The 27,051-nt window shown below is 38.5% G+C and overlaps 1 protein-coding gene across 1 annotated transcript in view; it reads right to left on the bottom strand.

Moving 5' to 3' along the window:
• HERC2 (HECT and RLD domain containing E3 ubiquitin protein ligase 2) overlaps positions 1-27,051 on the bottom strand; it is a 299,399-nt gene that overhangs the window by 204,076 nt on the left and 68,272 nt on the right. The window contains exons 5-7 of the mRNA XM_037832807.1: positions 20,279-20,498; positions 2,080-2,180; positions 1,426-1,582 (exon numbers count right to left, since the gene is read on the bottom strand). Of these exons, the coding sequence (XP_037688735.1) occupies positions 1,426-1,582; positions 2,080-2,180; positions 20,279-20,498 (478 nt within the window). The remainder of the gene's footprint in view (positions 1-1,425; positions 1,583-2,079; positions 2,181-20,278; positions 20,499-27,051) is intronic.

The following is a 27,051-nucleotide window of genomic DNA, read 5'->3' as shown; positions in this document are numbered from 1 at the left end:
TCAGATGTGGCCTCCCTCTCTAAGACAACTCTGCAGGTAAACTCACTGCCCTCCCCGCTATGTGGGACATGACTCCCAGGAGTGTAAAACTCCCTTGCAACATGCTACATGACTCCCAGGAATGAGCCTGGCCCTGGCATCATGGGATTGAGAAAACCTTCTTGACCAAAAGAGGGAAGAGAAATGAAACAAAATAAAGGTTCAGTGCCTGAGAGATTTCAAATAGAGGGTCAATCTAGAAGTTATTCTTATGCATTTTATATATAGATAGATCCTCCTTTTTAGTTTTTAATATACTAGAATAGCTAGAGGGAAATACCTGAAACTGTTGAGCTGTAATGCAGTAGCCTAGATTCTTGAAGATGATTGTGTAATTATATTAACTTCTATTGTATGGCTGTGTGATCATGAAAGCTTTGTGACTGACACTCCCTTTATCCAGTGTATAGACACATGAGTAAGAAAAGACAGACAAAAAAATAGATAAATAGGAGGGATAAGGAGTATGGGATGTTTTGCATGTTCTTTTTTATTTATATTTTTATTCTTTTTTGGAGGGTGGGTGGGTAATGAAAGTGTTCAAAAATTGACTGTGGTGATGAATGCACAACTATATGATGATACCCTTAACCATTAATTGTACACTTCAGATGATTATTTGGTATGTGAATATATATCAATAAAACTACATTAAAAAAAAAAAAAAAACCCTTTGTAGTTGATGCCTTAAGCATCACTCCCAGACACGTCCTCCAACCCCAAGGGCATGGAAAGCAGAGCATTCCTGCTCACTGTAAGGAGGCAGAGTCGTGCCCTGCCATGGTGGAATGTGAATGGGCTCATTTTTCCTCTCTGTCTATGCTGTTGAATTTTGGATTCAGTATATGCTATTTTTTAATTTAAAAAACAATAAAAATGCATAGCAGCCGAGACCAGGGTTTAGGTTTTTCCTGTCAGAATAAATCATTCATAAATTGTTAAAAATACACTTAGAGGCTAGCTTAGGTTTAAACATTTTGATTGTAAGTGTAATAATAGTTATTTACTCCAATATTTTCTATGAAAATCCAAATACATTGCCATCATAATGGTGGCATTCTCATTTATCCCCAACAATCATATAATACATGCTCTAACACATTTTGAATAACAGATTACCAAAGCATAAAGTATACGAAGAAAAGTTATAAAAAGTACCTTTAATTTTTCCATTCTATTCAATATGACAGCTTCCTGGGTCAAAATCAGAATAACTTACATGAAATCATTTTAGAAAGCTGAAAACCAAGACTCAAAATCAACGCTGACTGGGTACTGGAAACACACACCAGAAAACAACCTACCAAGTTGCTCTAAAGAAAAACAGAAAACTCTGCAACAGGCTGTAGCCATTCATGCAGTAGGATACGAAACGTGAGCACTTACCCTGTCACAACTGACCTGAGGAACCTCGTTGCTCGTTCAACGACCTCCAGCCACACAGAGGACACTGTGCCCTCATCGAAGAGAGACGCCTCAGGAAGAGCTCTCAGGGCATCCAGGGACTCCTGCAACAGCTCACTGCAGAGGTCCGCATCCTCACCTGGGCACACACACAGGTCAGAGCCACGTCCCCAGATCGGAACAACCAGCAAAGTTTCTCTCTCCAAAGGGGTCTCCCCACCACATCTCAGCTTAAGAAGACGTCCCTGCCAAAGACTTAATCCCTCGCTTTCCTCTAAATGATGGGCTCCAAGACTCAACAGACTAAACTTTACTGCAACTGCCTCAGAGCCAATTCTGTAAATTTACAGCTCTAACTTCTTCTCTTCTAGAAAATGCATCAGGACTGCAGGCACTCCACTGTATTGTATACTCGGGCAGGTGTATGTGCATACACTCTTTTTTTCTTTTTAAGAAGCGAACAGCTGAAAAAACACTCTGAACCCTCTCATTTTACAAATGAGAAAAATGAGGCCCAGAGAGCTTATAAGGGATTGGCCCAAAGGCGTATGTGGCAGAACTGGGAATAAACCCGTCTCCTGGCAGGTGAGGGAAACAGAACTACAGGCTGGGATATTGTTAAATGACACACATTACCTGACCTCCAGGCCCTGCGTAAGAACGCGAAGGCAAAAGAAAGAGCTGCTCGGGATCCAACTCTTGCAAGTCCTTCAACCCCTTTGCCGGTAGGTCGGGAACTGCAGACAACACACATGGGGGGCTGTGATAACTTTCAGTCAAGAGGTTTGCAAATGCTAAAGCAGGACAAATAACGTGGCAGGATTTACACCAAAACATTATCAAGGGTTTTCTTTACATGGTAGGATCTTAAGTGATTTTTATTTGTTTTTTTATTTTTATTTGTTTTTTATTGCTAAAGGAAAAGATTTTTTTCTTAACCAAAAAAAAATGACATTTATAAAGAATTTTATATGACTTGGAAAATGATCAAGAAATATCCTGAAGGAGCTGATATTCTGGCAGAGGGGCAGATGATAAAGACAAGAACATAGATACATAAACTGGGCAGGGCTGGGGGAGAGGGCTGGGTCACATGTACAAAAAAAAAGGCAGATGAGAAAAGATGAAAAGCATGCAGAGAAAAACGCAACAAACAGCCAGACCCCCACCCACCATGCTGTTAAATCTCAACATTTGGCTGTATTTGCTTTCATTCCTTAAATCTATATGATTGATAGGTTTATGGGTTTAAAGGCCTCTGTGCTTGTCCTACTCCCTTCCGTCCCCACCCTGCTGAGGTTACTCATCTCCCAAATCAGCTATTTATCATTCTCATATATCTTTTTAAGTTTTTACTACTTATATGTGTTACTTTAGAAAGACGTGGTTTCATTTCACATTTTCAAAATGTAGTACACAATAAAAATCATCCTGAAAAAAAAATACAAAAAATGCAAACTCAATCACATACAACTGACTTTATTTTCTACTTTATATATAAATGTACTGTCCACATCGACTATAATTTGCACTTTTATAACTGGGGGAAAGTGCTATGTAAAAGAGGTTAATGATAGGTAATGCTCTCTCCAAGATACAAAGTCAAGTGAGATTAAAGAGCCCAGGCCGCAGGGGCATCTCCTATGCAGAGACCTGGAATCATGCATGAACAGCTCTGTGAGGGGACATGAGAATGCTGTTAGGAGAGGAGGAGACAGAGAACCAGGGAGACAGGAACGAAGAGATTTAAATTTTATTTTTGAATGAGAAATACAGGATATGGCTGTAAAACGGGACATGTCTTTAAAACAGAAGCTACAGATACTGAGTGTTTTCCTGGACTGCCCTGGACAGAGTGCCACAGAGAAAACTGCTCCAGGGCAAGCATGAGATGCCCTCAGGCACTTGCAGCCTTGTCCCTGGACAAATACTTATATAGGGTAAAACATTGAATCTTCTATAAGTGACTCTCTACAGATATTCAAGGAAAAAAAAAGACATAGAAATAGCCAACCCACAGCCAGTTCCACAAAGAAAGGTGCAAGCCACCACCAGCAAGTAAGTTGAGAAATGAGGAAAAGGAATCTTCAAAAACTTAGGACTACATTGGGATATCACTGCACGCATATCAGAATGGACAAAATAAAAGACAATGCCAAATGGTGGCGAGGATGCGGAGAAACTGGATCACTCCACAGGTTGATGAGAATGTAAAACAGCACTGACACACTGAAAGAGCGTGACAATTTCTTACAAACGTAAACAAATGACCAGCAATCACACTGTTAGACACTTATCCCAAAGCAATGAAATTTATGTTCATGCAAAATCCTGTATACAAATAGGCACAGCAGCTTTATTCATAATATGCCCAAACTAGAAACAACCTATGTGTCCTTCAACAGGTGGATGGTTAAGCAAACTATGGTACATCAATACCATGGAATGTTTCTTAGCAATAAAAAGCTTTAATTGTGAGCCAGAGAAATTTCAAATGCAGCATAATTAGAGTAGACGTATATGCATGTGTTTTTCTTTTAGCAAATAACTAATAAAGTAATATTTAACATTTAAAAAAAATTTAGGAGGCTAGGTGAGACAGGGCAAAAAAACACCTCCATGAAAAATACTAGATAAAAATCAGAAAGTGACCCAGAACACCACTTCCAGAGTAGCACCAGCCAGACAAGGTCTGCTAAATCTACAAGGACCGTGCATTTGGTGAAACCAGGAGTCTGCATTCTGAAATGAGTGAGTGAGTCAGCTGAAAGTCCCTCGGCCATGCTGCAGTGTGGGGAAATGGTGGGCTGGCATCCGGAGACGGATTAGTTCTTTAAAAAAAAAAAAAAAAAAGCCCGGGACAGCTGCAGATATAACAGGAACAGGCTGGGCTAACGCCTCGGTGTCTGGCGTGGAGAATACCCCTTCCCACACCCACGGCTGATTGTCTTGGGCCCAGGGGAGCAAAGGGGAGCGAAAAGGAGGAAAAAACGCACAACTTGCAGCCATCTCCCCAGCTGGGGGGAGGGGCTCCTGCCCAGGGCCGAACCCACAGCACAGAGCCGCACCAAGAAACCCTGTGTGACAGGGAGTCCTTCCCACAACATCGCGCACACACCACAATATCTGCCGTGGACAGTGGCCTTTAATACACCCACGGCTGACTGTCCCGGAGCTGGGAGGGTGGAGCTGTGGGGAAGGGGGAAGTTAACGCGTCCCATTCAACCATCTTTGAAGCGGGCTGGGAATGCCCCTGCACAGCCCCGCATCCCAGGGCTTCCCTGGAGACCGGCGCGCACTTGTGACGTGGCACGGCTCTCCCTCCCTCAGCAGAGGTCCTGGAAGTGCACAGCAGGGAAGGGGGAACCACTCAGAAATCCCAGGGAACCTACGCCAATACCAAGGACTTTGGATCAGCGGCAGCGAACAGCCTTAAATCTCTGGGAACACTTGGGAGGTCTGATTATTAAAGCTGCCCTTCCTCCCTAACTGCTCAGACACACGCCCCTTATTCAGGGCAGACAGCATCGACCACACACCCAAATTAAGTGCACCAATTGGACCCCACAAGAATCAGATCCCCCCACACACCACAAAGACAAAGTTGGGGAGAACTGACTTGAGGGGAATTGGCAACTCACGGACGCCATCTGCTGGTTAGTTAGAGAAAGTGCACGCCACCAAGCTGCAGTTCTCACAAATTAAAGATCAAGTGAAGCAAATGCCAAGAGGCCAAAAACAACAGAAAATCTTACAGCATATGATAAAACCAGACACTATGGAGAACCCAAACCCAAACACCTGAATCAAAAGATCAGAAGAGACACAGCACTTGGCGAAATTAATCAAAGAACTACAGACAGGCAACAAGAGCATGGCACAGGACATAAAGGACATGAAGAAGACCCTAGAAGAGCATAAAGAAGAAATTGCAAGAGTAAATAAAAAAAATAGAAGATCTTATGGAAATTAAAGAAACTGTTGGCCAAATTAAAAAGACTCTGGATACTCATAATACAAGATTAGAGGAAGTTGAACAACAACTCAGCCTCCTTGAGGACCATAGAACAGAAAATGAAAGAGCAAAAGAAAGAACAGGGAAAAAAATCGAAAAAATGGAAACAGATCTCAGGGATAAAATAAAAAGGGACAGATAAAACAAAAAGTCCAAATTTAAGACTCATTGGGGTCCCAGAAGTGGAAGAGAAGGGTAAAGGTCTAGAAAGAGTATTCAGAGAAATTGTTGGGGAAAACTTCCCAAACCTTCTACACAATATAAATACACAAAGCATAAATGCCCAGCGAACTCCAAATAGAAGAAATCCAAATAAGCCCACTCCGAGACATATTCTGATCAGACTGTCAAATACTGAAGAGAAGGAGCAAGTTCTGAAAGCAGCAAGAGAAAAGCAATTCACCCCAAAGGAAACAACATAAGACTAAGTAGTGACTACTCAGCGGCCACCATGGAGGCAAGAAGGCAGTGGCATGACACATTTAAAATTCTGAGAAAGAAAAATTTCCAACCAAGAATACTTTATCCAGCAAAACTTTCCTATAAATTTGAGGGAGAGCTTAAATTTTTCACAAACAAATGCTGAGAGATTTTGCTAATAAAAGTCCTGCCCTACTTCAGATACTAAAGGGAGCCCTAGCAACAGAGAAACAAAGAAAGGATAGAGAGATACAGAGAATTTTAACAGACATATATAGAATATTACAACCCAGGTCACCGGGACACACATTCTTCTCTAGTGATCACGGCTCTTTCTCCAGAATAGACCGCATGCTGGGACATAAAAACAAGCCTCGATAAAATTAAAAAAAAAAAAAAAAAAAAAAATGAACTTCTTCAAAACACATTCTCTGACCACAATGGAATACAAATAAAGTCAATAACCATCAGAGACTTGGAGAATTCACAAACACCTGGAGGATAAAAATGAGGGGAGATGAAAACATTCATGGATAATCAAAAGCTGAGGGACTTCATCACCAGTAATCAGTCCTACAAGAAATGCTAAAGGGAGCTGAGCAGGCTAAAAGGAAGGGACACTAAACAATTGACTGAAACTACACGAAGAAATAAAGATTTCCAGTAAAGATCACATGGTAAATATAAATACCAATACTACTGTATTTCTGACTTATAACTCCACTATTTACTTCCTACAGGATCTAAAATACATAAAAACTGTAATGATAAATCAGTGGTTTTGGACTCAATGTAAAATATGTGGATTTTGACAAGAACTACATAAAGGTGGGGGAATGATGGAGTATAGGAACATAGTTTATGTGCCATATTGAAGTTAAGTTGGTATCAAAGAAAAACAAGATTGTTATAGATTTAAGATGTTAAATTTAAGCCCCATGGTAAACACAAAGAAAGTATCAGAGAATATGACCATAGAGATGAAAAGTAGAGTAGGGGTTCTGAGAAGTGGGGTTAGAGGCAAAGGGAAGTTAAGAAATGAGTGTAGGGTTTCTGTTTGGGGTGAAGGGAAACTTCTAGAAATAGATGGTGGCAAGGTGATAGAATTGCAACATTCTAAATGTGATTAGTCCCACTAACGGAATGCTAGGGAGGGGGTGGAATGGGAAGATTTAGGCTATATATATGTTTCCACAATTGAAAAAAAAAAAAACAAAAAACTAAAGACAGTCTAAATAGATGACAATTAAATGCCAAGGATGATCCTGGATGGGATCTGAGGATGGAGGAGAGGAGGCTCAAAGGGACACAGATGGGACACAAGAAAAAAAAAAAAGGAAATATAGAATGTAAGCTTTGTATCAATGTTGAATTTCTTGAACTTCTTAGCTGCGCTTAATGAGACTGCGTAAAAGAATGTTCTTGTCCATGGGAAAGGTATATGTAAATTATGTTGTTTGTTCAAAGATATGTGCAGCTTGCTCTTATATGTTCAGAGGACAGAGCAATAGATGATGGATGATAGATAGGGAGAGATGGAGGGAGAGAGAGAGGGAAAGAAAGAAACGGTGGAGTGACAGGATGTTAAAGGTGGTGGATCAGGTTATCGGGGGGTTCGGTGTATGATGGAGTTCTATGTATGGGGTTTGTACTGTTTTTGCAACGGTTCCTGTAAGATTGAATTTATTTCAAAACAAAATTTATTAAGTTAAAAAAGAAATTTGAAAAAAAAAAAAAAAAAGCCAATCTCCAAAGGTTATATAATGGAGATGGAGAACAGACGAGCGATTGCTAGGGGTTAGGAAGGGGACACGAGAGAAAGGAGGTGGGTGTGGCTATTCAAGGGCAGTTCTAAGGATCCCTGTTCTGTATCATAGACTGTGGAAGTGGTGACATGAATCTACACATGTGAAAAAAATTGCACAGAAATACAAAAATACACACACAGAGACACATACGAAGGCATGTAAAAACTGGGGAAATCTGAATAAAGTAGGAGTGTATCAATGTCAATATGCTAGTTGCTATATTGTAAAACACAATGGAGAAAAACTGGTTGAAGGGTATATAGAATCTCCCTACTCTCTGTTACAACTACATATGACTAAAATTATCTCAAAATAAAAAGTTTAGAAAAATTTTTAGGAATTTCCTCCATTTAATGGAAGAGACTTTAAATTAATTCACACTTACTTCATCACAAAGGAAAAAATACACAGAAAATTCAGTTGGGCTCTCAGCCACTTCTGCTTCTTATGGAATTCAGTTTGAATTCACAAACACACAAGAGTGCTTGGAAAATCTTACAATCTACTATCCACATATGCAGAATCCATGCTTAGTTAATGACTGTCACAGATGGCCACTCACTCTCCAGTCAAAAAGGAAACACAGAACAGTGCTGCCAGCTATTACCAAACAGGCAGAAGTCCTCATCTATCACTTTGTTTAATTTGTTTTTAAATCTACTACTCACAAACATGGCATGTAATGAGATTTCAACTAGATTTAAAAATTGAAATAATAAGGAAATACACCTCAGTATTTCTCATCTCTGAATAGCAAGATTATAAGTTTTTCCCTTCTGCTGCTTTCTGCCTCCTCTACTTTCCAAGTGCCATGCAGGGAGTAAAAATTACTATTCTAATCAAATCTCCTAAACTCATAAAATGAGAGTTTCATCTCATAATTAGTCTAGCCTTCTGAGAACAAAAGTTTGGGACGCAGCTACATTTTGGGGAAACACAATTTTTCTCCTGATGTGTACCAACATATTAAAAATCCTATGGGGGTAGTAGAACAGGGAGAATGGGGAGTTATTGCTTAATGGATAGAGTTTCTGTTTGGGGTGATAAAAAAGTTTTCTTAATGGATGGGGATGATGGCAGCACAATATTGTGACAATAATTAATGTCATTAAATTGTAAACACGAAAGAGTTAAAATGGAAAACTTTTCTTGTATATTCCCACAATAAATTTTTTTAATTTAAAAATTTTAAAAACTTAAAATCTTATGCCTGAAAGCAACTCTTATAATAAAGGAATAATAAAATCACATTAGGAAGAAAAATGAACCATCCGCACTAGTTAGGTACTAAATGTGACGATGTGATTATTTCATATCCATTATCAAAACAAAAACGAACAAAAAGAATATGAGTATAATGTTCTGAACAGGCTGGCTTCTACAGTTACTGGCAGAAAAGGGTCTTTAAAACAACGACACAGATAATGGGGCATGGCCTGAACTTTATAGGCAAACTGGCAAAGTGATTCTCCAGATTATGAAACATAAATAAGAGAAGACACTTGAAGACAAGAAACTTGAAATGAGTCAGGCTGAAGAACAGAGAGAAAAAAGAAAAATAAAAAGTAAAAATAGCCTAAGACAGCTCTGGGACACCATCAAGTGCACCAATATTCACATTATGGGAGTCACAGAAAGAGAAGAAAGAGACAGAGACAAAAGGAATGCACAAAGAAAAGACAGAGAACTTCCCAAACAAAGCAAGACGTGAATATGCACATCCATGAAGCTCTGGGAATACCAAACGGAATAATCATGAAGAAAAAACACACCCTGCCATATACTGATTACACTACCAAATGCAAAGGACAAGGAGAAGGCTCTGAAAGCTGCAAAAGAAAAGCTACATGTTACATGAAAGAAGTCCCATTAGACTGAGTGCCAACTTCTCATCAGAAACAGGGAGGCAAGAATGCAGTGGGTTGAAATACTTAAAAGGACTGAAGGAAAACAACTGCCAGCCAAGAATTTTACATCTGGCAAGTCTCTTTCCAAAATGAGGCAGAAATTGAGACATTCTTAGCAAAAAAAAAAAGATGAGGAAGTTCATCACCACTAGACCTTACTTGCAATCAAGGCTAAAGAGAGTTCTTCAGACTGAAATGAAAAGACAAGACAGTGGTTCAAAATGGCATAAAGAAATAAAGGTAACCATTTTAATTAAAAATGCCAGTATTATTGTACTGTATTGTTCAGTATGTAACTCCACTTCTCACTTCCCACAGGTGCTAAAATGCAAATGCATAAAAAAATAATAAATCTACGCTTTTGGACATAAAAAAAATGAAGATATGTGGTAAAAAGTACCCAAAAAATGGTGGGAATGACAGAAGGGAATAGAAAAAGTATATGTACACGCTACTGAAGTTAAGTTGGTATCAAAGCAAACATCACTGTTATATACTTAGGATGTCAAATTTTAACCCCATGGTAACCACAAGGAAAACAGATGAAAAATACATCCAGATAGAAGTGAGAAGGTACTCAATATGGTACAAAAGCAAAAAGCAGATAAGTATAAGAGTAAGCTTTAATGAAAATGAGGGACGAAAAAGGTGTAAGACTTACAAAGCCTAAACATCAAAATGAAAGAAGGAAGTCCCATATTATCAGTAGTGACTTTAAATGTAAATAGATTAAACGTTCCAGTCAAAAGGCAGAGACAGGCAAATGGATAAAAAAAGCATGACCCAACCACATGCTGCCTGTAAGACACTCAGCTTAAAGTCAAAAGATATAAGTAGGTGGAGGGTCAAAGGTTTGAAAAAAATAAACCATGCAAATAGCAACCAAAAAAGAGCTGGGGTGGCTATAATAATATAGAATAAAATACACTTAGAGTCAGAAACAGCTATGTGGGACAAAGTCAGAAATTACATACTGGTAAAGCAGAAGAACAAATAGGTAGATGTAACAACTAGCAATATACATGTACCTAAGAGCAGAGACCTAAAATACATGAATACTGAAAGATTAAAGGGTGAAACAGACAGTTAATTCTACATTAATAGTAGAGATGCCACTCTCAATAATGGATAAAACACACAGTCAGAAAATAAATAAGTACAGGATTTCAATGACACACTAAATGAACTAGACATAAAAGACATATTTAGAACACTGCACCCAAAGAAAACAGATCACATAAATTCTTGAGTACATATGGATCACTCTCCAGGATAGACCATATACTGGATCACAAAACAAGTCTCAAATACAAGAATATTTAAACCATACAGTATATGGTCTCTGACCACAACACAATGAAGCTAGGAATCAATAACAGAGGGAAAAATGGAATATTCACAAATATCTCAAAACTACACAACATACTCTTAAACGAACAATGGGTTAAAAAGTAAACGACAAGTAAAATTAGTAAATAATTTTTAGGCTCATGAAAATGAAAATATAACGTAAAAATGTATGGGATGAAGCAAAGACAGTGCTGAGAGGGGAATTTACAGTGCCAAAAGTTTACATTAAAAGAAAGAAAGACTTTAAATCAGAGACCTAAACCCAAAACTGGAAGAACGAAAAAGAGAAGCAAACTAAACCCAGAGTGAGCAGAAGGAAGGTAATAACAAAGATTAGAGTGAAGATAAATAAAACAGAAAACAAGAAAAACAAGAAAATCAAGAAAAACAAAAGTTCTTCCATTGAAAAGATCAAAAATAGACAAACCTTTACCTATAATGAAAAAGAAAGAAGATACAAATAATGAAAATTAGAAATGGACAATGGGAACATTATTACCGACTCCGCTGAAATGAAAAGGACTATAAGTGGACTACTATGAATAACTGTATGGCAATAAATTAGACGACCCAGATGACATGAACAAATTGTAAGAAAAACACTGACTACCTACACTGAGTCAAGAAGAAATAGAAGATCTCAACAAACCAATTACTAGTAAAAAGAATAAATCAGTAATTAAAAACATCCCAACAAAGAAAAGCCCAGGACCAGGTGGTTTCAAAGGGGAATTCTACCAAACATTCCAAGAAAACTTACTCTAATTCTGCTCAAACACTTCCAAAAAATTGAAGAGGAGAGAACACTCCCTAACTCATTTTACAAGGCCAGCATCACTCTGATACCAAAGCTGGATAAGGATACTACAAGGGAAGGAAACTACAGACCAGTATCTCTTATGAATACACATGCCTAAATCCTCCACAAAATACTAGCAAACCGAATCCAACAGCATATTAAAAGAATTATATACCGTGATCAAGTGGGATTTATCCCTGGTAGGCAAAGTTTGTCAACATAAGAAAATCAATTAGTGCAACAACAGCACATTAAAAGAACTAAGGGAAAAAAAACAACAACACACGACCATCTCAATTGATGTGGGGAAGGCATCTGATAAAACACAGCACCCTTTCTTGATAAAAACACTTAGAACACCAGGAACAGAAGGAAACTTCCACAGCAGGACAAAGGGCATATGTGAAAAGCCCACAACTAACATCCTACTTAGTGGTGAAAGACTGAAAGCTTTCCCTCTATCAGAAACAAGACTACGGCACCCACTTTCACCACTATTATTAAACATAGTACTGGAATTTCTTGCCAGAACAATTAGGCAAGAAAAAGAAATAAAAGGCATCCAGATTGGAAAGGAAGAAGTGAAACTTTCCCTATTTGCAGATGATATGATCCTATATACAGAAAATCCTGAAAACACCACAAAAAAAACTCTTAAAGCTAATAAATGAATTCAGCCAAGTGGCAGGGTACAAGATCAACACTCAAAAATCAGTAGCGTTTCTATACACAAGCAATGAACAATCAGAAGAAGAAAAGAAAAAAATTCCATTCACAATGGCAACTAAAAGAATCAAATATGTAGGAGTAAATCTAACCAAGAATATGAAGGATGTGTACACAGATAACTACAAAACACTGCTAAAACAACTTAAAGAAGACCTAAATCAAAGGAAGGCTATCCATGTTCATAGATTGGAAGACTAAATATCATTAAGATGTCAATACTACCTATATTAGTTAGGGTTCTCTAGGGAAACAGAACCAACAAGAGATATTTGCAAATATGATATTTTATAAAAGTATCTCATGTAAGTGTGGGGATGCACGAGTCCAAATTCCATAGGGCAGGCAGTGAACTGACAACTCCAATGACGGTGTTCAATGAACTCCTTAGGAAATGTCTCGCTGGCTAGCCAAAGAAGAAATGAAGGTCCTCTCTCTTTATCCCTTAAAAGTCTTCAACTGACTGGATTAAATGCAGCTGACTGAATCCTCTCATTGTGGAAGACAACATCTTTGTTGATATAATCAGTCACAGGTGCAGTCAACTGACTGATGATTTAATAAACCAGCCTTCTGCTTTATTAATCAGACACAAATGTCCTTGCAGTAACGGTTAAGCTAGTACTTGCCTGAGCGACCCCGCTGAAATGAAAAGAACTATAAGTGGAAGATTAGGGGTATGTATGACACCAGAAGGAAAGACAGAAGATAAAGACTTGGGACTGTATAACTTAGTGAAACGTACAGTGGTCAATGATTGTGATTCACCTGGTGAAGCTGACACATGAACTTAACCATCACACCAACCAAAGCAATCTATAGATTCCATGCAATCCGAATCAAAATTCCAACAACATTTTTGCAGAAATGGAAAAGCCAATCATCAAATTTATATGGAAGGGGAAGGGGCCCCGAATACCTAAAGCCATCTTGAAAAAGGAAGAGTGAAGTTAAAGGACTCACACTTCCCTGATATTTAAACTTATTTCAGAGCCACAGTAATAACAAAATAGTATGGTACTGGCACAAGGACAGACATATAGACCAATGGAATCATACTGAGAGTTCAGAAATCAACCCTCATGCTTATGGTCAACTGATTTTTGAGATGGTGAAAAGACCACTCAATTAGTAAAGAATAGCTTCTTTAACATCTTCTTGACCAAAAGGGGGATGTGAAAGGAAATGAAATAAGCTTCAGTGGCAGAGAGAATCCAAAAGGAGCCGAGAGGTCACTCTGGTGGGCACTCTTACGCACACTTTAGACAACCTTTTTTAGGTTCTAAAGAATTGGGGTAGCTGGTGGTGGATACTTGAAACTATTAAACTACAACCCAGAACCCATGAATCTCGAAGACAGTTGTATAAAAATGTAGCTTATGAGGGGTGACAGTGGGATTGGGAATGCCATAAGGACCAAACTCCACTTTGTCTAGTTTATGGATGGATGTGTAGAAAAGTAGGGGAAGGAAACAAACAGACAAAGGTACCCAGTGTTCTTTTTTACTTCAATTGCTCTTTTTCACTCTAATTATTATTCTTGTTATTTTTGTGTGTGTGCTAATGAAGGTGTCAGGGATTGATTTAGGTGATGAATGTACAACTATGTAATGGTACTGTAAACAATCGAAAGTACAATTTGTTTTGTATGACTGCATGGTATGTGAATATATCTCAATAAAATGATGATTAAAAAAAAAAAAATTTATATGGAAGGGGAAGGGGCCCCGAATACCTAAAGCCATCTTGAAAAAAGAAGAGTGAAGTTAAAGGACTCACACTTCCCTGATATTTAAACTTATTTCAGAGCCACAGTAATAACAAAATAGTATGGTAATGGCACAAGGACAGACATATAGACCAATGGAATCATACTGAGAGTTCAGAAATCAACCCTCATGCTTATGGTCAACTGATTTTTGAGATGGTGAAAAGACCACTCAATTAGTAAAGAATAGCTTCTTTAACATCTTCTTGACCAAAAGGGGGATGTGAAAGGAAATGAAATAAGCTTCAGTGGCAGAGAGAATCCAAAAGGAGCCGAGAGGTCACTCTGGTGGGCACTCTTACGCACACTTTAGACAACCCTTTTTAGGTTCTAAAGAATTGGGGTAGCTGGTGGTGGATACCTGAAACTATTAAACTACAACCCAGAACCCATGAATCTCGAAGACAGTTGTATAAAAATGTAGCTTATGAGGGGTGACAAGGGGATTGGGAAAGCCATAAGGACCACACTCCACTTTGTCTAGTTTATGGATGGATGAGTAGAAAAATAGGGGAAGGAAACATACAGACAAAGGTACCCAGTGTTCTTTTTTACTTCAATTGCTCTTTTTCACTCTAATTATTATTCTTGTTATTCTTGTGCGTGTGCTAATGAAGGTGTCAGGGATTGATTTGGGTGATGAATGTACAACTATGTAATGGTACTGTGAAAATCAAAAGTACGATTTGTTTTGTATGACTGCGTGGTATATGAATATATCTCAATAAAATGAAGATTAAAAAAAAAAAAAAAAAAAAAAAAAAAAAAGACATAATGCTGAGCAAAATAAGCCAGGCACAAAAAGAGAGATATTGTATGTTACCACTAATGTGAATTCTGTGAAAAATGTGCAATGTTTTATACTGTAGAATGTACGGGACCTAGAGATACCAATTAGTGGAGGGGGAATGATAATCTAATAAGAACAGATAAACTATGGAGGGTAATCTCAATGTTATGGGAATGCTCAGGAATGATTATGGTTTGTAAACTTTCTTGGATATAGTAAGATCATGTTGGAAGCAATAGAGTTATTTTAGGTTTTTTTTTTCTCTTATTCCTTTGTTTTCTTAGGGGTTGTTAATTTTCTTGGGGTATGGTAGGAACATGTTGGAAGCAATGTAGTTATTTTAGATTATTTGTTTTTCTTACTCCTCTGTTTGGACATGGTTTATTAGTTTTCTTGGGGTATGGTAGGAACATATTGGAAGCAAAGTAGTTATTTTAGGTTATTTGTTTTCCTTAATCCATTGCTTTGTTTGAAATGTTGTGGGGTTTTTTTGGTTGTTGTTTGCCTGTTTGTTTTTAATTTTTTGATAAACAAAGTTAAAAAATTGAAAAAAAATCAGTAGAAAAATGGGAGTAAAAACTAAATGACAAATAGGGTGGGATGGGGGGATGGTTTGGGTATTCTCTTTTCACTTTTATTTTTTATTCTGATTCTGATTCTTTCTGATGTAAGGAAAATGTTCAGAAATGGATTGTGGTGATGAACGCATAACTATATGATCATACTGTGAACAGTTGATTGTATACCATGGATGACTGTATGGTTTGTGAATATATTTCAATAAAACTGAATTAAAAAAAAAAAAAAAAAGAATAGCTTCTTTAACAAATGGTGCTGGGAAAACTGATCTCCATTTGCATAAAAAGGAGGATCCCTACCTCACACCATATGTAAAAATCAATTCAAGAGGAGGTGACATTATCAACATGGTGACATAAACAGCTACTGAAAACGTCTTTCTACAGATTCAATGAGAAAAAGGACAATTCTGAATTATTTGAAATTTTGGAAGAAGATATAGACTGGAGAATGACTGCAAATGCTGAACTGAAGAAAAGAGAAGAAATATCAGGTAGGATTCTTCAACAGGTCCTATCCCCTCCCCCGCACTCAATCTCAGTAAGAGAAGGGCACAGAATTAGCAGACGGGTTCCCTCCCGATCACAGATACATACTACAAAATCTCTCACAGCAGTGAGACATACCCCCACTATTTAAAGACCCAGGGGACAGGGGAAGACATTTTAAGGCCCAGGTCAGTAAGGGACAGAGACTGTGTTTCCAGCCCTGGGTCTGAAGGGCCTTCCCCAAACCTTGAGGAAGCAGCAGCCGCTGGCCATTTCCTTGCCTGGGGGACAGCTGGAGTACTGGGTCATCAGAAAGAGTACTCTATCACAGGTGTAGGCCCACATAGAGCCAGATTCTGGCCGGCAAACTGGGGGTATAGGAATCCCGCAGTTTCAGCTCACCTGTGTAGACAAAGCATGTGCTCGGAGGCAAAGCACCTTTTGAGGGAAGATTAAGTCACTGAACAGCAACATCTGCTGGATGGTCCAGAAAGTGCAAGGGAATTGAAACATTTAAAATGATGCTCCAGATCCTTTCTTAGGACCACAGGAGCTGGTATGCATGCACTATATGGAAACCAGGCCCTGTTTTGGCTGAGAAATACCGAAGACCCAACTGTTAAAGCAGGGCTCTAAAACAAACCCAGGTCTTACTGGCCAGTGGAAAAAAGACCACCACTGACAGCCAGCAGATGTGTATTACCACACACAGTGAATTTGCTAAGGTGCACAGCTCCTACCTCCTATCCCTGTGGCAGGCCACAATGGGCACCTAATTTTGGGAGGGAAGTAGTGGGGTAGAGACAATCTGATAACTGGCCAGTGAGAGAAAGAAAGAAAAGATAAGAGATGAAGATGACCAACAAGAAAAGACCAGCAAAAGAGAGAAAACAACCTCCAGAATAAAGTAATCAAGAAAACCAGATGCCTAGACAGCAAAAAATCACAAGTCAAACAGGAACACAAAGACATGGCCCAGTCAAAGGAACAAACTAATACCTCAACTGAGATTCAATACTTGATGTTCAAACAAATCTTCTAAATCAAATCGACAAGTTGAAAGAAAATGTGACAAGAGATAAAAGAAATAAAGAAGACACTGGATGATCATAAGGAAGAATTCGTAAGCTTAAAAAAATTAATGGTAGAACTTATGGGAATGAAAGGTACAACAGAAGAGATGAAAAACACAATGGAGACATACAACAGCAGATTTGAAGAGGCAGAAGAAAGAATCAGTGAACTAGAGGACAGGACATCTGAAATCCTACACACAAAGGAACAGATAGAGAAAAAAAATGGAAAAATATGAGCAGGGTCTCAGGGAACTGAATGACAACACGAAGCACATAAATAGATGTATTACAGCTTTCCCAGAAGGAAAAGAGAAGGGGAAAGTGGCAGAAAGGATAATACAGGAAATAATCAATGACAATTTCTCAACTCTTATGAAAGACATAAAATTACAGGTTCAAGAAGCACAACATACCCCAAACAGAACTGATCCAAATAGACCTACTCCTAGACACCTACTAACCAGATTTTCAAATGTCAAAGACAAAGAGAGAATTCTGGAAACAGCAAGAGAAAAGCAATCCATCACATACAAGGGAAGCTCATTAAGACTAAGTGTGGATGTCTCAGCAGAATCATGCAGAGGAAAAGGAAATCATAAATTTAAGACACTGAAAGAGAAAAACCACCAACCACGAATCCTATATCCGGCAAAACTGTCCTTCAAAATGAGGGAGAGTTTAGAATATTTACAGATAAACAAACACTAAGAGAGTTCATGAACAGGTGACCTTCTCTACAAGAAATACTAAAGGGAGTGCTATAGACAATCAGGAAAAGATAGGAGAGAGAGATCTGGAGAAGAGTATAGAAATGAAGGTATCAGGAGATAGAAAGAGGGTAGAGATCAGGGATTTGATGCTGAAGTAGTATAGAATGTTCAAGAGGATTAATTGCAAATATACAGAAATGGATAGCACAATACTGTTTGATGGCAGCACAACACTGTAAGTACACTGAACAAAGATGACTGTGAGTACAGTTGAAAGCGGAAGATGAGGGGTATGTATGACACCAGAAGGAAAGACAGAAGATAAAGACTTGGGACTGTATAACTTACTGAAACATAGAGTGGTCAATGATTGTGATGAAATGTCCAAATATATGAATGTTTTACATGAGGGGAAACAAATGAATGTCAACTTTGCAAGGTATTGAAAATGGGATGACATTGGTGAAAAAATACAATCAATGCAAACTAGAGTTTGTAGTTAACAGTAACATTGTAATATGCTTCCATTAATTGTAACAAAGGTAATATACCAAAGCTAAATGTCTATAAGGGGGATATATGGAGAGTTAAGGGGTTCTTGGCTTGGTGGTGTTGTCTGACATTTTCAGTGTGTTTTACTTTATTGATCGCCATTTTTTTTTCTTTCTCTTTTTTTCTTGTTTTTTTTCCTCCTGTTCTTCTTTGTTTGCAGAAGAAATGGAAATCTCCTCATAGATTGTGGTGCTGAATGCATAACTATGTAATTATACCAGAAACCTTTGATTGTTTACTTAGAAGGGAATGTATGGAATGTGAATAAAACTTCTTAAAAAACAAAATCAAAATGGATCACAGATCTTAATATAAGAGCTAGAACTATTGAACTTTTAGAAGAAAACATCAGAAAGTATCTTTAGGATCTTGTGCTGGATCAGTTTTTAGTCTTTACTCCCAAAGCACAAGCAACAAAAGAAAAAATAGATAAATGGGCCCACATCAAAATTAAAAACCTTTGTTCATCAGAGTTCTTAAACCTGAAAGTAAAATGACAACCTGCACCACGGGAGAAAGTATTTAAAAACCACGTATCTTATAAACAATTAATACCTAGAATATATAAAGAAATCCTTCAACTTAACAACAAAAAGACAAACAACCCAATTTAAAAATGGACAAAGGCCTTGAACAGACATCTCTGCAAAGAAGATATACAAATGGCCAAAAAGCACATGAAAAGATGCTCAACATCATTAGCCATTAGGGAAATGCAAATCAAAACCACAACGAGATACCATTTCACACCCATTACAACGGCTGCTATTAAAAAACTGAAAATAACAAGTTTGGAGAAGATGTGGAGAAATAGAACACTCACTCCTTGCTGGTGGGATTGTAAAATTATGCAGCCACTGTGGAAGAGTTCGGTGGTTCCTCAGAAAGCTAAGTATAGAACTACCATACGACCTCCAATCCCACTTCTAGGCATATACTCAAAAGAAATGAAAGCAGGGATTTGCACACCAATATTCATAGTGGCATTATTTACAACTGCCAAAAGATGGAAGCAACCCAAGCGTCCATCAACCAATGAGTGGTTCAACAAAATGTTGGTGGAACATTATTCTGCCATAAAAAGGAATAAAGTTCTTAAATATTTGATAACATGGATGAACCCTGAAGATACCACGTTGAGTGAAATAAGCCAGAGACAGAAGAACACATATTGTGTGATCTTACTGTTTTAAAACAATTAGAATAAGCAAACTCATAGTGTCAGAATCTAGAATATAGGTTACCAGGGAAAGGGGTGGGAGCAGGGAATGGGGAATTAACATACAAAACAGAGTTTCTATTTAGGGCGACAGAAATGTTTTGGTAATGGATTGTGATAATGGGGGCACAACATTGTGGAACACAATTAACAGCAGTAAAACATACATCTGAATATTATTAAATGAGGAAATGTTCTATTGTACTTATGGTAACTGAAAAAAAATTTTTTTTAAAATCCACTGAACTACACTACACAAACGGTGAACCCTGGGTTACACCATGGACCTTTATTAATGGTGTCATTGTGAAAGTGTGCTATCATCAATTGTAACAGGTGTTCCACACCAATGCAAGGTGTTGGTGGTGGGGTGGTATTTGGGAATACTGTATTTTATTTTTGATACTTCAGTAAACCCAAAATTACTCTAAGAAATGAACGAGACAGAGAGAAAGGACAGGATTTCACTAGATGGAAAGGAAGGACTATATCGAAAACCTTTCCTAATACATGCTGTGCCTTAAAGAAGTACCTTAAACAAACTGACCCTATAAAAGATATGCAGTACACAGGCTCAACTGTATAATTAGCTAGCATAAGAATTCTTTTTCTTTCATTATCTTATTACCTTTTTTTGTCCACAGGAGGTAGAGAAATACTGCTGCTTTTCCACTTAACCTTGACATTCTCCTGAAAAACAGTTCTATTCAAGGCAATGAAGTATCGTTCCAAAATAATCAGCCTCTGCTTGAGTCTCGTGGCTGAAAGAGTGGTTGTGGCTGACTGGATGGCCAGAGTTTGCTGTTCTTTAACCAGCACAGAAAGACATTCCTTCAGTTCATTCACATCTAGGAAACAAGACAGAAAACATGCAAACCTCTCAATATTGTGGACCTGACTTGTAATGTTCATAAAATGGCTTAGAATGATAGGTACCACTCAAGGGCTTAATACGCGCCAAACAATTTTAAACACTTTACATGCATTAGTTCAAGAATTGTCACATCAACCATTGGGAAGTATTTATGAGTAAACTGAGGCACAGAGTAGTTAAGTAACTTGTCCGAAGTCACTCAAGGAAAAGCTTTACCCTTTCGTATGAGTCACTGTGTTTTCCACTTTTAAATAATTAGACTACGTCTCCCCTGTACTTTGACAACAAAGTCCCAAGATAAGCAGAAGTTCAAAGAGAGTATCTCTTCCTTTGAGCACCCATGCATTCTTCTTGAGGTTCCACTTCTGCTTGTATTGACACACTCCTGACTGCCAAGTCCATCAGTAATTTAATGTAGGGAACCAAGGCACTCAGACACCTTGAAAGAAGTGGATGAATAATAAACAAAATGTACACAATTGAGAAATCCCAAAAAAAGGACAATGAGAAAGGGTTATAAGTGCATATGAGGAACAAGGTTACAAAAGGAAAATTAATTTCACTCATTTATTGAGTTTTTGCTAACCCTCAATTCTTTACTCAAGGGACTGGAAGCAATTTCAAACAAAACATGCATATAACTGGTCAAGACATTGGTAAACAAAATAAAAACCTCAGGAACAAGACAAAAAACAGATAAACTATAGGGTTTACCTGACACAATTTCATTTTAAGTGTGTTTACAATCTTCCTGAAACCCAAGGTAAAAAGGGAAATCTAAAAAGGGGATATCACATTTCTGCGTGAAGAGGGCAGACTGAACACATCATCCACCTTCCCTCCTTGAAAAATTCCACTGAAATGAGAATAAGAGGGTTTTGTATAAAGAGGTATACACTTGCAAGGAAAAAAAATTGATAGGGAGACAAGAGCAGTAACATTTTGCAAAAGGTAGAGAAGTAGCTAAAGGGAATCCAAGAAAAGTGAAAACTAGGTCAGAGGAAAATCTGAGAATTAATTTATACCACAAATCCCCTGAATGACACAGGTACTTACCCTGCCAGTTAGCTCTCAAAGGAGGGATGAAATAAATAGGCAAGATAGGAGAAGGAATGGAAAAGGCTGTCTCAAACATCAGTGGAACCCAGAGCCCATCCCCGCTCACCACAGCCCAACCTCTGCAGAAAATGGAAGGTTTCACTTCTGCAAAGAGTAAAAGACAAGGCACAAGGACTGACAAGACATCAGGCCTAGCCAGGTATAGCAACGCTATGCAAAACACGGGGGGTGAAGTGAATACATGCCCGTAACAGAGCCTTGTTCCCCATCTCCACCTGTCACCCAGAAAGTTTTTCTTAATGTTCACAGCCTAGCCTTCACCCACAAAGCAGGTGACAAGAAGTCTTCAGTGGGAAATCTGAACAATTCAAGGGTGAACACTTTAAGATAACATCAGAGACTCTACAGCCAAAACCCACTCCATATATTCAGGACTGCCATCAGCTTTCTGGTCTTTCTGGTCTCCAAACAGAACACACATCTGAGGAAAACCTCTAAGATGAAATATAGAGACCTAGAAATCCAGAGGGAAAAGCAATTTAAAAATTAAAAATTCCCTAGAGGGGTTCAACAGAAGATTGAAGAGGGTAAAGAAAGAATCAGCAAACTTGAAGATAACACAACTGAAATCGACTCTGAGGAGCAGAAAGAAGAATGAAGAAATATGAACAGAGCCTGAGGAACCTGTGGGCCACCATCAAGCACACCAATATACACACTGTGGGAGTCTGAGAAGAAGAAAGAGAAAAAGGGGCAGAAAGAATATTCAAAGAAATAATAGCTGAAAATTTCCCAAATTTACAAAAGACATGAAATGGGCATCCAAAATGGTCAACGAACTCAAAACAGGATAAACCCAAACAGGCCATGCCACAGCACACTGTAAACAAACTGTTGAATGCCAAAGAAAAAGAGAATTCTGAAAGCCACGAAAGAAAAGCAACATGTTAACATACAACAGAGCCTCAGTAAGAATAAGTGCTGATTTCTCATCAGAAACCATGGAGTCAAGAAAGCAGGAAGATAACATACTTAAAGAGCTGAAAGAAAAAAACAGCCAACCAGAAAAAGTCTTTCAAAAATGAGAGAATATTTTATTTTTCTTTTTATGATATTTTTTCTTTTTATTATCTTTTTAATTATTTTTTTTTTAATTTTTTCTTGGTAATCAATATGTTCAAGTGCTGATTGTGGTGATAAATGCACAACTATATGAGGATACCATGAACAACTGATTGTACACTATGGATGATTTTATGGCATGTGACTGTATCTCTATGAAATTGTAGGAAAAAATATAAATAGGGATAAAAGTGCTGAAGAAAAAATGGAGAGAAGGATATACCTATTTACTGTTGGTAGTGAGGCAGAATGGTGTAGCCTACCTGGAGGACAGTGTGGTCCAGACTTCAATTAGTCATATGAATGAAGCAGGTCTGGTTAAGACCAGGGCAAGCCAGGCCAAAGGGTAAAGGTTGAAACTGATTGTGTTTTAAAACTTCAACTTTCATATGAGACCAAGGAAAGAGATATCTATTTGGTACAGGATCTAAATTTTCTAAACGGTACAACTCTACAGTCGATTTGTTCAAACACCACAATTGCATGGAACTTTGAATAGGAAGTGAGATACGGTAGGTTAGTATAGGCTGGAGTGAAATAGTGACACATCCCAGAGTAATTTGGGCAGATAATAAAAAATATATTTGCAGCCTCCCCCTCCCCAGCCCCGAGGATCTGGGGGAAGGTACGGATGTGTTGGACATCCTCACCTGGACTGGTATTGACGTTGTCACAGACACTGGGACTGGTGGTTTGATGTGCTGAGCCCTTGATCATGGGACTTGCCCTTGTGAAGCTCGTTACTGCAAAGGAGAGTCTAAACTTGCACGTAATTGTGCCTAAGAGTCTCCCCCTGAGTACCTCTTTGTTGCTCAGATGTGGCCCTCTCTCTCTAACTGAGCCATCTCGACAGGTGAACTCGCTGCCCTCCCCACTATGTGGGACCCAACTCCCAGGGTTGTACATCTCCCTGGCAATGCAGAATATGACTCCCGGGGATGAATGTGGACCCGGCATCGTGGGACTGAGAGTATCTTCTTGACCAAAAGGGGGATGCAAAATGAGACAAAATAGTTTCAGTGGCTGAGAGATTTCAAATGGAGTCGAGAGGTCACTCTGGTGGACGTTATAAGAGATAACACCTCTTAGGCTTTAATGTATTGGAATAGCTAGAAGTAAATACCTGAAACTACCAAACTCCAACCCAGCAGTCTGGACTCCTGAAGACAATTATATAACAATGTAGATTACAAGGGGTGACAGTGTGATTGTGAAGACCTTGTGGATCACACCCCCTTTACCTAGTGTATGGATGAGTAGAAAAATTGGGATAAAAACTAAAGGACAAATGGGATGGGATGGGGGGATGATTTGGGTGTTCTTTTTTCACTTTTATTTTTTATTCTTGTTCTGGTTCTTTCTAATGTAAGGAAAAGGTTCAGAGATAGATTGTGGTGATGAACGCATAACTATGTTATCATACTGTGGACAGTGGATTGTATACCATGGATGATTGTAGGGTGTGTGAATGTATTTCAATAAAACTGAATTTAATAAAATATAAATATATATATAAATAGGGATAAAAGTGCTGAAGAAAAAATGGAGAGAAGGATATACCTATTTACTGTTGGTGGTAAGGGAGAATGGTGTAGCCTACCTGGAGGACAGTGTGGTGGTTCCACAAGAAGCTAAGTATGTGGGTGTCATCAGGTCCTGCAACCTCATTATGGGGTATATATTTGGAAGATCTGAGAGCAGGGACATGAATGGACATTTGCACACCAGTGTTTATGGAAGCAGTATTCATGACCCGCAACAGGTGAAGGTGGCCTAAGGGTACACCGACTGATGAAAAGAATAGTGAACTGTGGTGTATGCATGGAATGGAATATTGAGCAACTGCGAGGAGTGAAGCTGTGAGACATGCAAGGAGGTGAATGGATCCTGTAGACAGCATTTTGAGTGAAGTTCCCAGAAACAAAAAGATGAGCATTATAATGCCTCACCAATATGAACTAACTACAATGTGTAAACTCAGAATTTACTCTTAGAGCAGAGATTGTGAGGGGAACACTTATTGTAATGGTCCCTAGATTGTAAGCTCTTACAGCAGTCACATCTATTCCTGAATTGTAATGGCTATCTTCCAATTCCGAGATGCTGATCCCTTTGTGTATAATTTGGTCGGTCTCGGGAACGTTGGGTATCTGTGTGACACCTGAAACTCAGAGCTAGAGCTCAGCAGCTATGAACATCAGTATTAGCACATACAGCAACTGTTATAAAAGCTGAAACAGAGCCCAGACTTCAACTAGACATATGAATGAAGCAAATCTGGTTACTACTAAGGCAAATCAGGCCAAAGGGTAAAGGACAAATATTGACTGTGTTTTAAAACTTCAACTTCTGTGTGAGACCAGGGAAGAGATGTTTATCTGGTGCAGGATCTATGTTTTCTGTAGTACACTAAATAGTTTAACTCATACAGTTTATTCAAACACCACAATTACATGGAACTTTTGTTTGCACAGGTTAGTGTGAAACAGCAACACATCCCAAAGCAATCTGGGCAGAGAATAAAAATACATATGCAGGGACCCCTGAGGAGCTGGGGGGAAATATAGAAATGTTGGACTTCCCCAGCTGGGTTGTTGCTGGTGTTCTCGCAAACATTGGGTACTGACAGTTTGGTATGCCAAGCCCTCTATCTTGGGGCTTGCCCTTATGAAGCTGATTATAGCAGAGGAGAGACTAAGCCTACTCGTGAGTCTCCCCAAGTGCCTCTTTGTTGCTCAGATGTGGCCTCTCTCTCTAGCTAAGCCAACTTGGCGGGTGAGCTCACTGCCCTCCCCTCTACGTGGGCCTGACTCCCAAGGGTGTAAATCTCCCTGGCGATGCAGGATATGACTCTCACGGATGAGCCTGGACCCAGGATCGTGGCATTGAGAACATCTTCTTGACCAAAAGGGAGAAGTGAAATGAAACATAATAAAGTTTCAGTGGCTAAGCAATTTCAAATGGAGTTAAGAAGTCACTCTGGTGGGCATTCTTATGCACTATATAGATATCCCTTTTTAGGTTTTAGTGTATCGTGTAACCATGTAGCTTACATGGAGTGACTGTGATTGTAAAAACCTTATGGATCACACTCCCTTTATCAAGTGTATGGACAGATGAGTAGAAAAATGGGGACAAAAAGTAAATGAAAAATAAGGTGTGATGGGGGGGATGATTTGGGTGTTCTTTTATACTTTTTTTTAAATTCCTATTTTTATTCTTTCTGGTATAAGGAAAATGTTCAAAAATATATTGGGGTGATGAATGCACAACTATACGATGGTACAGAGAACAGTTTATTGTATACCATGTATCTCAGAAAAACTGAATTTAAAAAGAGAAAATGAAGGAGAAATTAATACATTCCCAGATAAACAAAAGCTCCAAGGGAGTGTGTCACCAGTAGACTGGTTCTATAAGAGATGCTAAAGGCAGTTCTGCAGGTTGAAAGGAAAGGACAATATGCAACACATAGAAACCACAAGAAGAAATACAGATCTCCGGTTCTAGTAATGGCATGGCTAAATATAAAAGCCAGTACCGCTGTATTGCTGTTTTGTAACTCTACCTTTTACTTGCTACAGGATAAAAGACAAACGCATAAAATGTTATGATAAATCAGTGATTTGGGACTCAAAGTATTAATACAGGCATACCTTGCAGATATTATGGGTTCAGTTCCAGACCACTGCAATAAAGCAGGTATCACAATAAAGCAAGCCACATAAATTTTTTGGTTTCCCAGTGCATATAAAAGTTATGTTTACACTATACTGTAGTCTGTTACATGTGCAACAGCATTATGTCTTTAAAAAAAAGCAGTGTATACACATTGATTTTAAAATACTTCAATGCTAAAAAAGGCTAAACATCATCTGAGCCTTCAGCAAATTATAATCTTTATGGTGATGGAGGGTCTTGACTCGATGCTGATGGCTGCTGACTAATGAGGGTGGTAGTGGCTGAAGGTTGGGGTAGCCATGGCAATTTCTTAAAGTAAACAATGAAGTTTGCCACATTGATTAACTCTTCCTTTCATGAAAGATTTCTCTGTTGCAATGCTGTTTGAAAGCATTTTAGTCACGGCAGAACTTCTTTCATAACTGGAGCCAATCCTCTTAAATCCTGCCAACTAAGGATTATGTAATATTCTAAATCCTCTCTCGTCTTTTCAACAATGTTCACAGCATCTTCACCAGGAACACACTCGATCTCAAGAAAACACTTTCTTTGCTCATCCATAAGGAGCAACTCCTCGTCTGTTAAAGTTTTATCATGAGATTGCAGCAATTCAGTCCCATCTTCAAGCTCCACTCAAATTCTAATTATCCTGCTATTTCTACCAC

Source organism: Choloepus didactylus, chromosome 4 (genome assembly GCF_015220235.1).
Source record: "Choloepus didactylus isolate mChoDid1 chromosome 4, mChoDid1.pri, whole genome shotgun sequence".
Taxonomy (NCBI): domain Eukaryota; kingdom Metazoa; phylum Chordata; class Mammalia; order Pilosa; family Megalonychidae; genus Choloepus; species Choloepus didactylus.
This window is presented reverse-complemented; position numbering and strand designations above follow the sequence as displayed.